Below are 12,156 nucleotides of genomic sequence, written 5' to 3' on the forward strand. Positions count from 1 at the left end.
GTGAGAGTCCCCCTGTTGGGCTCTGGTGGGAGTCCCCCTGTTGGGCTCTGGTGAGAGTCCCACTGTTGGTCACTGGTGGGATTAGAGGGAGTCCTTCCGTTGGGCTCTTGGTTAGAGGGAGTCCTCCCGTTGGGCTCTTGGTAAGAGGGTGTCCTTCCATTGGGCTCTGGTGGGAGTCCTCCTGTTGGCTCTCACCAGAGTCCTCCCGTTGGGCTCTGGTGGGAGTCCTCCCGTTGGGCTCTGGTGGGAGTCCTCCCGTTGGGCTCTGGTGGGAGTCCTCCTGTTGGGTTCTAGTGGGAGTCCTCCCGTTGGGCTTTGGCTGGGAGTCCTACTGTTGGGCTTTGGTTGGGAGTCCCCCCGTTGGGCTCTGGTTGGGAGTCCCCCTGTTGGGTTCTGGTGGGAGTCCTCCTGTTGGGTTCTGGTGGGAGTCCTCCTGTTGGGCTCTGGTGGGAGTCCCCCTGCTGGGTTCTGGTGGGAGTCCTCACATTGGGCTCTTGGTGAGAGGGAGTCCTCCCATTGGGATCTGTTGGGAGTCCTCCTGTTGGCTCCCACCAGAGTCCTCCCCTTGGGTTCTGGTGAGAGTCCTCCTGCTGGTTCCCACCAGAGTCCTCCCATTGGACTCTGGTAGGAGTCCCCCCATTGAGCTCTGGTGAGAGTCCCCCCATTGAGCTCTGGTGAGAGTCCCCCCGTTGGCCTCTGGTAAGAGTCCCCCTGTTGGACTCTGGTGGGAGTCCTCTCGTTATGCTCTGGTGAGAATGAGTCCTCCCATTGGGCTCTGGTGGAAGTCCTCCTGTTGACTCTGGTATGAGTTCTCTCTTTGGGCTCTGGTAGGAGTCCTCCTGTTGAGCTCTGGTGAGAGTCCACCCCTTTGGGGTCTGGTGAGACTCTGACCATTGAGTTTGGGTGAGAGTCCCCCTGTTGGACTCTGGTGGGAGTCCTCCTGTTGTGCTCTGGTGAGAGTGAGTCTTCCCGTTGGGCTCGGGTGGGAGGGAGTCCTCCCACTGGGCTCTGGTAGGAGTCCTTCCATTGGGTTCTGGTGAGAGTCCCCCTGTTGAACTCTGGTGAGAGTCTGCCCATTGGGCTCTGGTGGGAGGGAGTCCTCCCGTTGAGCTCTGGTGGGAGTCCTCCTGTTGAGCTCTGGTGGGAGTCCTCCCGTTGGGCTCAGGTGGGAGTCTTCCCGTTGGGCTCTGGTGGGAGGGAGTCCTCCCGTTGGGCTCTGATGAGTCCTTCTATTGGGCTCCGGTGCAGCACCCCCATTGAGCTCTGGTTGGGAGTCCTCCCGTTGGCTCTGGTTGGTAGACCTCCCGTTGGCCTCTGATGAGAGTCCTCCAGATAGGCTCTGGTGAGAGCCCTACTCTTGGGCTCTGGTGTCTGTCTCCCGTTGGGCTCTGGTGGGACGAGGTCCTCCCGTTGATCTCTGATGAGAGTCCTTCTATTGGGCTCAGGTGGAGCATCCCCATTGAGCTCTGGTTGGGAGTCCTCACATTGGGCTCTGGTAGGAGTCTCTCTGTTGGGCTCTGGTGGAAGTCCTCCCGTTGGGGCTCTGGTAGAAGTCCTCCCGTTGGGCTCTGGTGGGCGCCCTCCCATTGGGCTCTGGTAGGAGTCCTCCCATTGGGCTCTGGTAAGAGTCTTCCCATTGGCCTCTGGCGGGAGTCCTCCCATTGGCCACTGGTGGGAGTCCTCCCATTGGTCTCTGGTGGGAGTCCTCCCATTGGTCCCTGGTGGGAGTCCTCCCATTAGTCTCTGTTGGGAGTCCTCCCATTGGGCTCTGGTGAGAATCCCCCATTGGGCTCTGGTGTGTGTGTCCCAATGGGCGCTGGTGGGAGCGAGTCCCCCTCCCTCACCTTGGGATCTGATGGGATTCCTAATGTTCTCTACAAGGAGTCCTCCCATTGGACTCTGGTAGGAGTCCCCCTGTTGGGCTCTGGTGGAAGTCCTCCCATTGGGCTCTGGTGGGTGTCCTCCCATTGGACTCTTGTGGGCATCATCCCATTGGGCTCTGGTAGGAGTCCTCCCATTAGGCTCTGGTAGGAGTCCTCCCATTGGGCTCTGGTAGGAGTCCTCCCATTGGGCTCTGGTAGGAGTCCTCCCGTTGGGCTCTGGTAGGAGTCCTCCCGTTGGGCTCTGGTGGGAGTCCTCCCGTTGGGCTCTGGTGGGAGTCCTCCTGTTGGGCTCTGGTGGGAGTCCTACTGTTGGGCTCTGGTGGGAGTCCTCCTGTTGGGTTCCAGTGGGAGTCCTCCAGTTGGGCTCTGGTTGGGAGTCCTCTTGGTGGGCTCTTGTTATTGTCTTCATGTCAGGCTCTGGTGAGAGTTCTTCTGTTGAGCTCTGGTGGAAGTTGTTGCATTGGTCTCTGGTTGAAGTGCTTCTGGTCTCATCTGAGGGTCCCTCATCAGTACTCTTGTTGAGCTCTGGTGGGTGTGGTCTTATTAAGCTGGGGTAGGAGCCCACCCATTTGGCTATGGCAGGAGTTTTCCCCTCTTGTTGGGACCTGGTGGAGTCTTCTTTTAGACTTTTTCCTTTGAGCTTTCTTTCCAGTACAAGGTTTTGGTTGGAAGACCTTCATTGGGCTCTGGTAGAAACCCCCTGTTGACTTCTGAGGAAAAGGCTCCCAATGGGCTATAGAGGGGTCCTCTTGGCATGGTTCTGGTGGGGGCCCTCTTGTTGATTAAGGTAAATATTCATATTGGAGTCATCTAGAGTTCAAGTAGGCCATCACACTGTATCAAGGACCCTTTCCTGCCATGGCTTTGAGCTTGTGTTTTTCAATGCAGTTGGCGTGCGAGAAGACGGTATCTGCGATGCAGCATGTTCTTCAGAGGACCATTAGCAGTGCTAAAGGTGAGAATGAACCCCTAAGTCTATAAAGGACTTTGGTAGCACAACCTATACATATCCTGGCTGCCGGGTCTGTCCTCCCAGAGACCTCAACCATCCCACAGTACTCTATCCAGAGTCCTCATACTAACCAATACCCTCACACTTCCAGATGTCAGTCCCTTGTCCTCTTACCTCCACGAGTCAATCCAGCGTCACCACATCTCCAGGACTCGAACCAGAGTGTCTTACACCTCCAGTAGTCAATCCAGTGCCATCACATGTCCAGGACTCGCACCAGAGTGCCTTATACCTCCAGGAATCACACCAGAGTGCCTTACACCTCAGGAGTCAGTCCAGTGCCATCACACCCCTAGGACTCACACCAGAGTGCCTTACACCTCTAAGTGTCAGTCCAGTGCCCTTGTACCGCCACAATTCATCCCACTGTCTTCTCTCCCCCAAGATTCATCCCTATCCCCTCACATTTTCCAGAAGTCAATCCTATGCCCTCACCCCTTCAGAAGTCAACCCGGTACCCTCACCCTCCACAACTCATTCCAGAGCCAGCATATCTCCAGGAGTAATCCAGTGTTCTCACGTCTCCAGGAATGAATCCACTGCCCTCACACTTCCAGGATTCATCACAAAGCCCTCATACCTCCAGGAGAAAGTGCAGTGCTCCCACATTTCCAGGATTCGCTCCTGTTCCCTTACACCTCCATGACTCACCACAGTGTCCCCCTACCACAGGTGTCAGTCTAAGTGCCCTCACACCTACAGGATTCAAAGTGTCATCCCTCCTCTAGGATTCCTTCCTGTGCCCACATCCCTCCAGGAAACAGTGAAGTACCCTCATACCTCTAGAATTCACCCCATTGTCCTCACACCTCCAGGAGTCAAGTCCAGTGCTCTCTCACCTCAGTGCTCTTACAGTTACAGGATTTACCCCAATGCCCTCAAATCTCCAGTTGTCAATCCAGGGCCCTCAGATGTGCAGGATTCACTATAACTTCCTCTCGCCTGCAGCGCCCTCATACCTCACACCTCAGGATTCAGCACACTTCCCTTTCATCTCTAGGATTTACCAGTGTCCTGCAAATTTCAAGGATTACAGGGTCTACCCAGGCAGTCAGAGTAGCAAATCTAGGGTCACGGGGCTAACCGTAATGTCAGTAAGGGCAAAGATGGTCTCAAGTTCCACCTCTTGTAAGTACATCACTTGGGCAGGACTAAATTGAAATTACTCTGGCATACTTCTCGTAATCTCGAGAATTTTGTATTATGATTTGTTATTCAAAATTCCTGAAGCTATGCTATTACACCACATCGTATTATTATGCTGCTGTTCGCAGCAAAATTATCGCATGGGACCACCATAAACAACCAGAACGAGAGCAGCTGGTGTTTGCTGGTGTTTGCGGCACTTGTGTTTTTTTGTGCAATGTTTTAATGCAAATTGCAATTGATGTGAGGATGCATTCTATGCTAAAATATAGCGCTAAATGACAGATTTGCATTTCATGAAATTATGTGTCATTTTTCAGAAATTTCACAGAATTATGTGAAAGCAAATTACACAAATTTTGCATACCTCAATGCATCACCCCTGGGGTATTGAGAACCACAGCGAAGGGGTCTGACCCGCAAACCTAAGCAATCAGTACACAACTCCTAGGTGGTGTGTACATCACACCCAGGGGATGTCTGTACCACACCTAGTGAGACTGAGCACGTCACTCAAGCGTTCTGTGCACCACACAAAGGGATCAACACAACACATCCACAGAGTCTGAGCATCTCACATAGAGGGTCTGAACACCACATCTAGGAGCTCTATAAATCATGCCTACGTGTTCTTCACACCACATCAAGGGAGCTATGCCCCACGCCCAGGGTGTCGGCACACCACACCTGGAGGGTTTGTGCACGACACCTTCTGGAGTCTGAGCAGCACACATAGGGAGTCTGTGCACCTTCCACAGGGGGTCTGAGCACCATTCTCAGTACTTCATACCTAGGGCTTAAAGTACGATGAAGGCAGTCAACGTGCAGACTTGATTTTCACGGTTATAGACTCTCACCATACTCCGATCAGACCTCATCACTGCTGAATGCCTGCCCCATGGTATGCACTCCTCTCTGGTGAGCTCACAGCCACTGCTGACCCCCAGCCTTGTTCTTATTTCTGGTGAGATGACCCCACTGCCAACCCCTCGCCTTATATTGGTCTCTGCTGAGATAACCAGCTACTGATCTTTCTCGATATACTTCTCTCTGCTGAGATTGCCCTGTTGCTCACCCCACGCCTTATACTCCTCTCTGCTGAGATGACCCCACTGCTGGCCTATCGCATTATACTCCTTTCTAATGATATCACAACCACTGCCGAACTCCTGCCTTATACTCCTCTCTGGTGAGATCCCCCGCTGCTGACCTTTCTTATACTCCTCTCTGCTGAGGTAACCCCACTGCTGACCTATCACATTGTACTCCTTTCTAATGATATCACAACCACTGGTGAACCCCTGCCTTATACCCCTCTCTGGTGAGATCCCCCCGCTGCTGACCTTTCTTATACTTCTCTCTGCTGAGATCACCCACTGCTGACCCCTGTCGTTATACTGCTCGCTGGTGAGATGACCCGCTGCTGACCTTTCTTATACTTCTCCCTGCTGACCCCTCTTGCTATACTCCCCTCTGCTGAAATCACCAGCTGCTGACCCCTCTTGCTATACTCCTCTTTGCTGAGATCACCGGCTGCTGACCCCTGTCATTATACTCCTCTCTGCTGAGAGCACCCGCTGCAGACGCCTCTTGCTATACTCCTCTCTGCTGAGATCACCTGCTGCTGACCCCTCTCGCTATACTCCTCTCCGCTAAGATCACCCGCTGCTGACCCCATTTACTATACTTCTCTCTGCTGCGATCACTTGCTGCTGACCCCTCTTGCTATACTCCCCTCTGCTGAGATCACCCACTGCTTACCCCTCTTGCTATTCTCCTCTCTGCTGCGATCACCCGCTGCTGACCCCTCTTGCTGTACTCCCCTCTGCTGTGATCAACCGCTGCTGACCCCTCTTGCTATACTCCTCCCTGCTGCAATCACCTGCTGCTGACACCTCTTGCTATACTCCCCTCTGCTGAGATCACCCGCTGCTGACCCCTCTTGCTATACTCCTCTTTGCTGAGATCACCCACTGCTGACCCCTGTCATTATAATCCTGCCTGCTGAGCTCACCTGCCGTTGACCCCTCTTGCTATACTCCTCTTTGCTGAGATCACCCGCTGCTGACCCATGTCATTATACTCCTCTCTGCTGAGATCACCCGCTGCTGACCCCTCTTGCTATACTCCTCTCTGCTGAGATCACCTGATGCTGACCCCACTTGCTATACTCCCTTCTGCTGAGATCACCCGCTGCTGACCCCATTTGCTATACTTCTCTCTGCTGCGATCACCTGCTGCTGACCGCTCTTGCTAAACTCCCTCTGCTGAAATCAGCCACTGCTGACCCCTCTTGCTATTCTCCTCTCTGCTGCGATCACCCACTGCTGACCCCTCTTGCTATACTCCTCTGCTGAGCTCACCCGCTGCTGACCCCTCTTGCTATACTCTTCTCAGCTGCGATCACCCGCTGCTGACCCCTCTTGCTATACTCCTCTCTGATGAGATCACCCGCTGCTGACCCCTCTTGCTATACACCTCTCTGCTGAAATCCCCCACTGCTGACTCCTCTTGCTATACTCCTCTCTGCTGAGCTCACCCGCTGCTGACCCCTCTTGCCATACCCTTCTCTGCTGAGGTCACCTGCTGCTGACCCCTGTCATTATACTCCTCTCTGCTGAGATCATACGCTGCTGACCCCTCTTAATATAATTCTCTCTTGTGAGGTCACCCGTTGCTGACCCCTGTCATTATAATCCTGTCTGTTGAACTCACCCGCTGCTGATCCCTCATGCTATACACCTCACTGCTGCGATCACCCGCTGCTGACTCCTCTTGCTATACTCCTCTGCTGAGCTCACCCGCTGCTGACCCCTCTTGCTATACTCTTCTCTGCTGCGATCACCCGCTGCTGACCCCTCTTGCTATACTCCTCTCTGATGCGATCACCCGCTGCTGACCCCTCTTGCTATACTCCTCTCTGCTGATATCCCCCACTGCTGACTCCTCTTGCTACACTCCTCTCTGCTGGGATCACCCGCTGCTGACCCCTCTTGCTATACTCCTCTCTGCTGAGCTCACCCGCCGCTGACCCCTCTTGCTATACTCCTCTTTGCTGAGATCACCCGCTGCTGACCCGTCATTATACTCCTCTCTGCTGAGATCGCCCGCTGCTGACCCCTCTTGCTATACTCCTCTCTGCTGAGATCACCTGATGCTGACCCCACTTGCTATACTCCTCTCTGCTGAAATCCCCCGCTGCTGACTCCTCTTGCTACACTCCTCTCTGCTGAAATCTCCCGCTGCTGACCCCTCTTGCTATACTCCTCTCTGCTGAGATCATCCTCTGCTGACCCCTCTTGCTATACTCCTCTCTTCTGCGATCACCCACTTCCGACCCCTCTTGCTATACTGCCCTCTGCTGAGATCACCCACTGCTGATCCCTCTTGCTATACTCCTCTCTTGTGAGGTTACCCGCTGCTGACCCTTGTCGTTATAAGCCTGGCTGCTGAGCTCACCCGCTGCTGACCCCTCTTGCTATACTCCGCTCTGCTGGGATCACCCGCTGCTGACCCCTCTTGCTATACTCCTCTCTGCTGAGATCACCCGCTGCTGACCCCTCTTGCTATACTCCGCTCTGCTGGGATCACCCGCTGCTGACCCCTCTTGCTATACTCCTCTCTGCTGAGATCACCGCTGCTGACCCCTCTTGCTATACTCCTCTCTGCTGAGATCGCCCTCTGCTGACCCCTCCTGCTATATTCCTCCCTGCTGAGATCACCCGCTGCTGACCACTGTCATTATAATCCTGGCTGCTAAGTTCACCCGCTTCTGACCCCTCTTGCTATACGACTCTCTGCTCAACTCACCTTCTACTGGCCTATCTCATTATACTCCTCTCTTTGCTGAGATCACTCTCTGCTGACCCCTCTTGCTATACTCCCCTCTGCTGTGATCATCCACCGCTGACCCCTCTTGCTATACTCCTCTCTGCTAAGATCACCCGCTGCTGACCTCTGTCATTATAATCCTGTCTGCTGAAATCACCCGCTGCTGACCCCTCTTGCTATACTCCTCTCTGCTGAGCTCACCCGCTGCTGACCCCTCTTGCTACACTCCTCCCTTCTGATATCACCCGCTGCTGACCCCTCTTGCTCTACCCCTCTCTGCTGAGCTCATCCTCTGCTGACCCCTCTTGCTATACCCCTCTCTGTTGAGCTCAACCGATGCTGACCCCTCTCTGCTGAGCTCACCCACTGCTGACCCCTCTTGCTATACTCCTCTCTGGTGAGCTCACCCGCTGCTGACCCCTCTTACTATACACTTCTCTGCTGAGCTCACAAACTGCTGACCCCTCTTGCTATACCCCTCTCTGCTGAGCTCACCCACTGCTGACCCCTCTTGCTTTACCCCTCTATGCTGAGCTCACCCGCTGCTGACCCCTCTTGCTATACCCCTCTCTGCTGAGCAACCGCTGCTGACCCCTCTATGCTGAGCTCACCCGCTGCTGACCCCTCTTGCTATACCCCTCTCTGCTGAGCTGAACCGCTGCTGACCCCTCTCTGCTGAGCTCACCCACTGCTGACCCCACTGGGTGTTCCTTACACGCCTCTCTCTTTCCCTTGCAGCACTGGCCGGGCCTGGGAAGAAGCCCTTGTCAGCCCATCTGGACCTGCGGATGGTGCAGAGTAAGAAGGATATAGAGGACCCTGAGCTGATTGTGTCGGCGGTGGTGCTGTGAGCACCGTGCCCACCTTCCATGTCTCCGTGCCCTCCGTGTTCCCCACCCCCGTGCGTGTAATGTTTGCCTTGGATGTGTTATTGATTCTGTGATTCGTGCCCAATGTGGACAGAAATACACACGTGGAACTCAGCTCTGCCTCTGAGTGATGTTTGTTCACAATCCAAATAAGTAAGGCACATGAATATTAACCCCCCCAGCATGTACAGACAAAGGTGTTCATGGGGTACAAGCCCCCTTGTGTGCGGTGATTGACATATGATGCCTCGTGCCTTGCATCTGATGTCTGGAGTGAAAGCCGTGCTTTGTGACACATGCTAGTGTATGGGGGCAGATTTCATATAATATGCTGTGATAATAGATATATGTTTTGTGTCATAGCCTTGGTGTATGAGGTGATTGTCATATGATGTATGGGAGCCATTGTCATATTGTGTTGTGCCACCGCCCTAGTGTATGCAGCTCTTTGTTATATTGTGTTGTATCTCTGCCCTATTGTCTGGTGGTGATTGTCATATTATGTTGTGACATGGCTCTGGTGTATGGGAGTCATTGTCATACTGTGTTGTGCCATGCCCTGGTGTGTGCGGTTCTTTGTTATATTGTGTTGTATCTCTGCCCTTGTGTTTGGAGGTGATTGTCCTATTGTGTTCTGCCATTGCTCTGGTGCATGTGAGTTATTGTAACCGTGTCGTGGTGACCTTTCTCATAGAATATAGTGGACCGCGTTGAGCAGATTTTCAGATACTTTAATCAGTCATAAAGAAGACAGGACATACGTCCCTCTGCCAAGAGCCCAGGACTCCTCGCGACTGACAAGCCTGGAACCCTCGCAGAGGAGTGCCCAGCAACCATTCAGCATTCCAATTCCAGCCCACAACACACCTCTCTCCAAGTACAGGGAAACAACCCAACCAAAATTACCCTTATACAAAACAACTGTGATAAATTACTAAATATATCTAACACAAATTTGCCCATAAACAAAATCAATAACAATACTTTTCTTGCAAACATAACCAACAAGTTACAAAAGATACTCAAATAAAACTTTCCTTGTAAGAAGGGCCCACTGCCTGTGATAGAATGATGTCCTCTAACTACTTAGGTTTGACGATGCTCCTCTTTGATTTAATAGCACTACTCTCATCTACAGGATATACAGGTGTTTCCCTTCCTAATAGTCTAGATGTACTAAGAACTATTGGGCTCAGAGGAGACTGACTGACTTCGTAGGACTATGCACCAGTATTTTCACTCATTCCACTCTTACAGGCTGAGGCATTTCCAATCCCAGCCAGGTCCTCAACATCACCATTTGCTTTAGCAATATTACTTTTACTCTACCACTTACTACTGCTGTAGAATTTAGAGGGACCCTTTCTAGTACCTGGAAGTCTCTGCACCCTTACCTGCTCCCTCACCCGGAACACCACATGCTTGATATTTTTCAAGTGATCATACCGGAGTTTGTTCGCCAGGTCTTGCATCTCTACTCTCACTTTCACTTCCTCCAACTTGGGAAGAATTGTACTACATCCTGTTCTTTCTACTACCCACTGAGGGAACAAACCATTAACAAGCATTGGCATAGCCAATAGGTCTCACCTTTGGGAACTTATAAGTGTTTAGTTACACAGCACAATATCCTTGGTGCAACAACATCAACTGTTGCATGGCTAAACACTTATAAGGTCCCAAAGGCGAGACCTATTGGCTATGCCAATGCTTGGTTTACTGGTTGACAACCACCCAGTGTCTGTCGGTAGCTGGGATGTGAACTCCTCCCCCACCACAAAGTCCAGTACAGTAGCCATCTGACTAAACCTTTGGTTGTTCCAGAATTCCCAAGCTGAGGTAGAGGTATAAGAACGGAGGTGCAGAATTACCATTTATTAAAATGTTGAAAAGTGCTAGATTTTTAGGTGCTAGTCTGTCCTGAAGGCTGATGTGAGCAATTAGGAGTTATGTTGGCAGCACTCAAGCAGAGAGCAGGAGTTCACTCCTGAAGCTTGTCGCTAAACTGCTTCACTGTCACCATATAGTTTCAATGTTTGATCTCTTTCTCTGAACATCTATTTCTTTCCCTCAGTTCAATCGTGTTGTCATCAGAACAGCTGCTTAAAACCCCCCACTCTGACAGCAGAAACGCACGTCTCAGACTGGAACTACTCACAGGTTGGGAGTGAGAGGGACAGCCATACTCTGAGCAAGGTACAGGGAAACCTAAATATCTAATGGGTCCTACTTTTGGAGCACCTGTGCCAAACTTTTACAGACACTGTAGTCCGTGTCTGGGTTTTTCAAGGGCCCGTCTTGTAAATATGTTTTACATATCATTACCACTGATCTCTAGTTTTCAGCCAGAGATCGGGAGTCTTGAATAGTATGTTGCCGCTCAGAGCTGTCAATGTCGTTTCCTCTTGGCTGCTCTTATCAAAGCTGTGCCGGAGCTTAGACTGTCCCAGTGTCAGTCAACACTTTTTGATTCTATGACATTGTGTGGCAGACGAGGTGCCAATGGGAAAGTCCTGTCGCTTATGATGAAAAGCCCTTCATCTTATCAGGGAGAGGAGAAGGCTCCAAAAGGGTCAGGGCAGATAACGCCAGAGGAGCAGCTAAGCTAATCTGATACCAATCTATAGCTAATGCGTTAGTTCGACCCTAGATGCGTGCCACTTGCATAGTGAAACTTTATTCCTATTCATATCTACCCAGTCTGCAAAAGCAGCTGTGCATGCCAAAACATTTCTGCAGGCTCTCTCACAAACTGCCCTCCCAACAAACCTTATACCCATTGTGCAGACCTGAGGTGACGGGATGACCTAGGCCTAGCGATGCCCAGTGCAGGGAATGACAGGAGGCAAACACGTTACTTTGTGGTTGGCAGGAAGGCCCCGAGCGGTCTAAGTTTATTTATCTCCTCGGGACGAGCCCGCCCCGAGGAGTGAATGCGCTCGATACACTGCATTGGAGAGCCCGGATGGTTCTCTACACCCATGTGCTCAGGGCTGCCTGGTAGGCTGCTGCCAGTGTAGGTAGGGAAAGCTTTAGTGATATTACTTTCAACAAGCACCGTGTGCTGGGAAGAAAGTCAAAAACGTCGAAAGATGAGACTTTTTTCACCGAGACACATCTGTCAAGGTGCACTCTCTTACTTGTCGGATTCACTCTTATTTCAAAGAAAGTCTAACCTAGCTCACTTGGGGTTCAGAACGCCACCTCCAAACCCTGTAGGCGTGCCGCTGGAGGGCGGGCTGGCACGTGCGCCTCTGAGATGGCATCTCCCAGCTCCTCACGGGGGCAAAATGTTCTCACATTATGTGCTCTTTCTTACTAGCAAAAAAAAACCTGAAAGTAGCCCGGCCATCGAGGAAATGCATTTTTGGCCCTACTTAGCATGCTTTTTGTTTTTTAGAGAACTCCCCACTGC

General features: G+C 52.0%; 1 protein-coding gene across 2 annotated transcripts in view; it reads left to right on the top strand.

Moving 5' to 3' along the window:
• Window positions 1–8,855, top strand: part of PDXK (pyridoxal kinase) — a 471,678-nt gene extending 462,823 nt beyond the window's left edge. For both annotated transcript variants that reach the window (XM_085620780.1, XM_085620781.1), the window contains 2 exons: window positions 2,772–2,838; window positions 8,611–8,855. In XM_085620780.1, coding sequence (XP_085476906.1) covers window positions 2,772–2,838; window positions 8,611–8,723 — 180 coding nt within the window. In that variant the 3' untranslated portion in view covers window positions 8,724–8,855. The remainder of the gene's footprint in view (window positions 1–2,771; window positions 2,839–8,610) is intronic.
• The last annotated feature ends 3,301 nt before the right edge of the window (window positions 8,856–12,156 follow it).

This window comes from Triturus cristatus, chromosome 8, assembly GCF_964204655.1.
Source record: "Triturus cristatus chromosome 8, aTriCri1.1, whole genome shotgun sequence".
NCBI classification, from domain to species: Eukaryota; Metazoa; Chordata; class Amphibia; order Caudata; family Salamandridae; genus Triturus; species Triturus cristatus.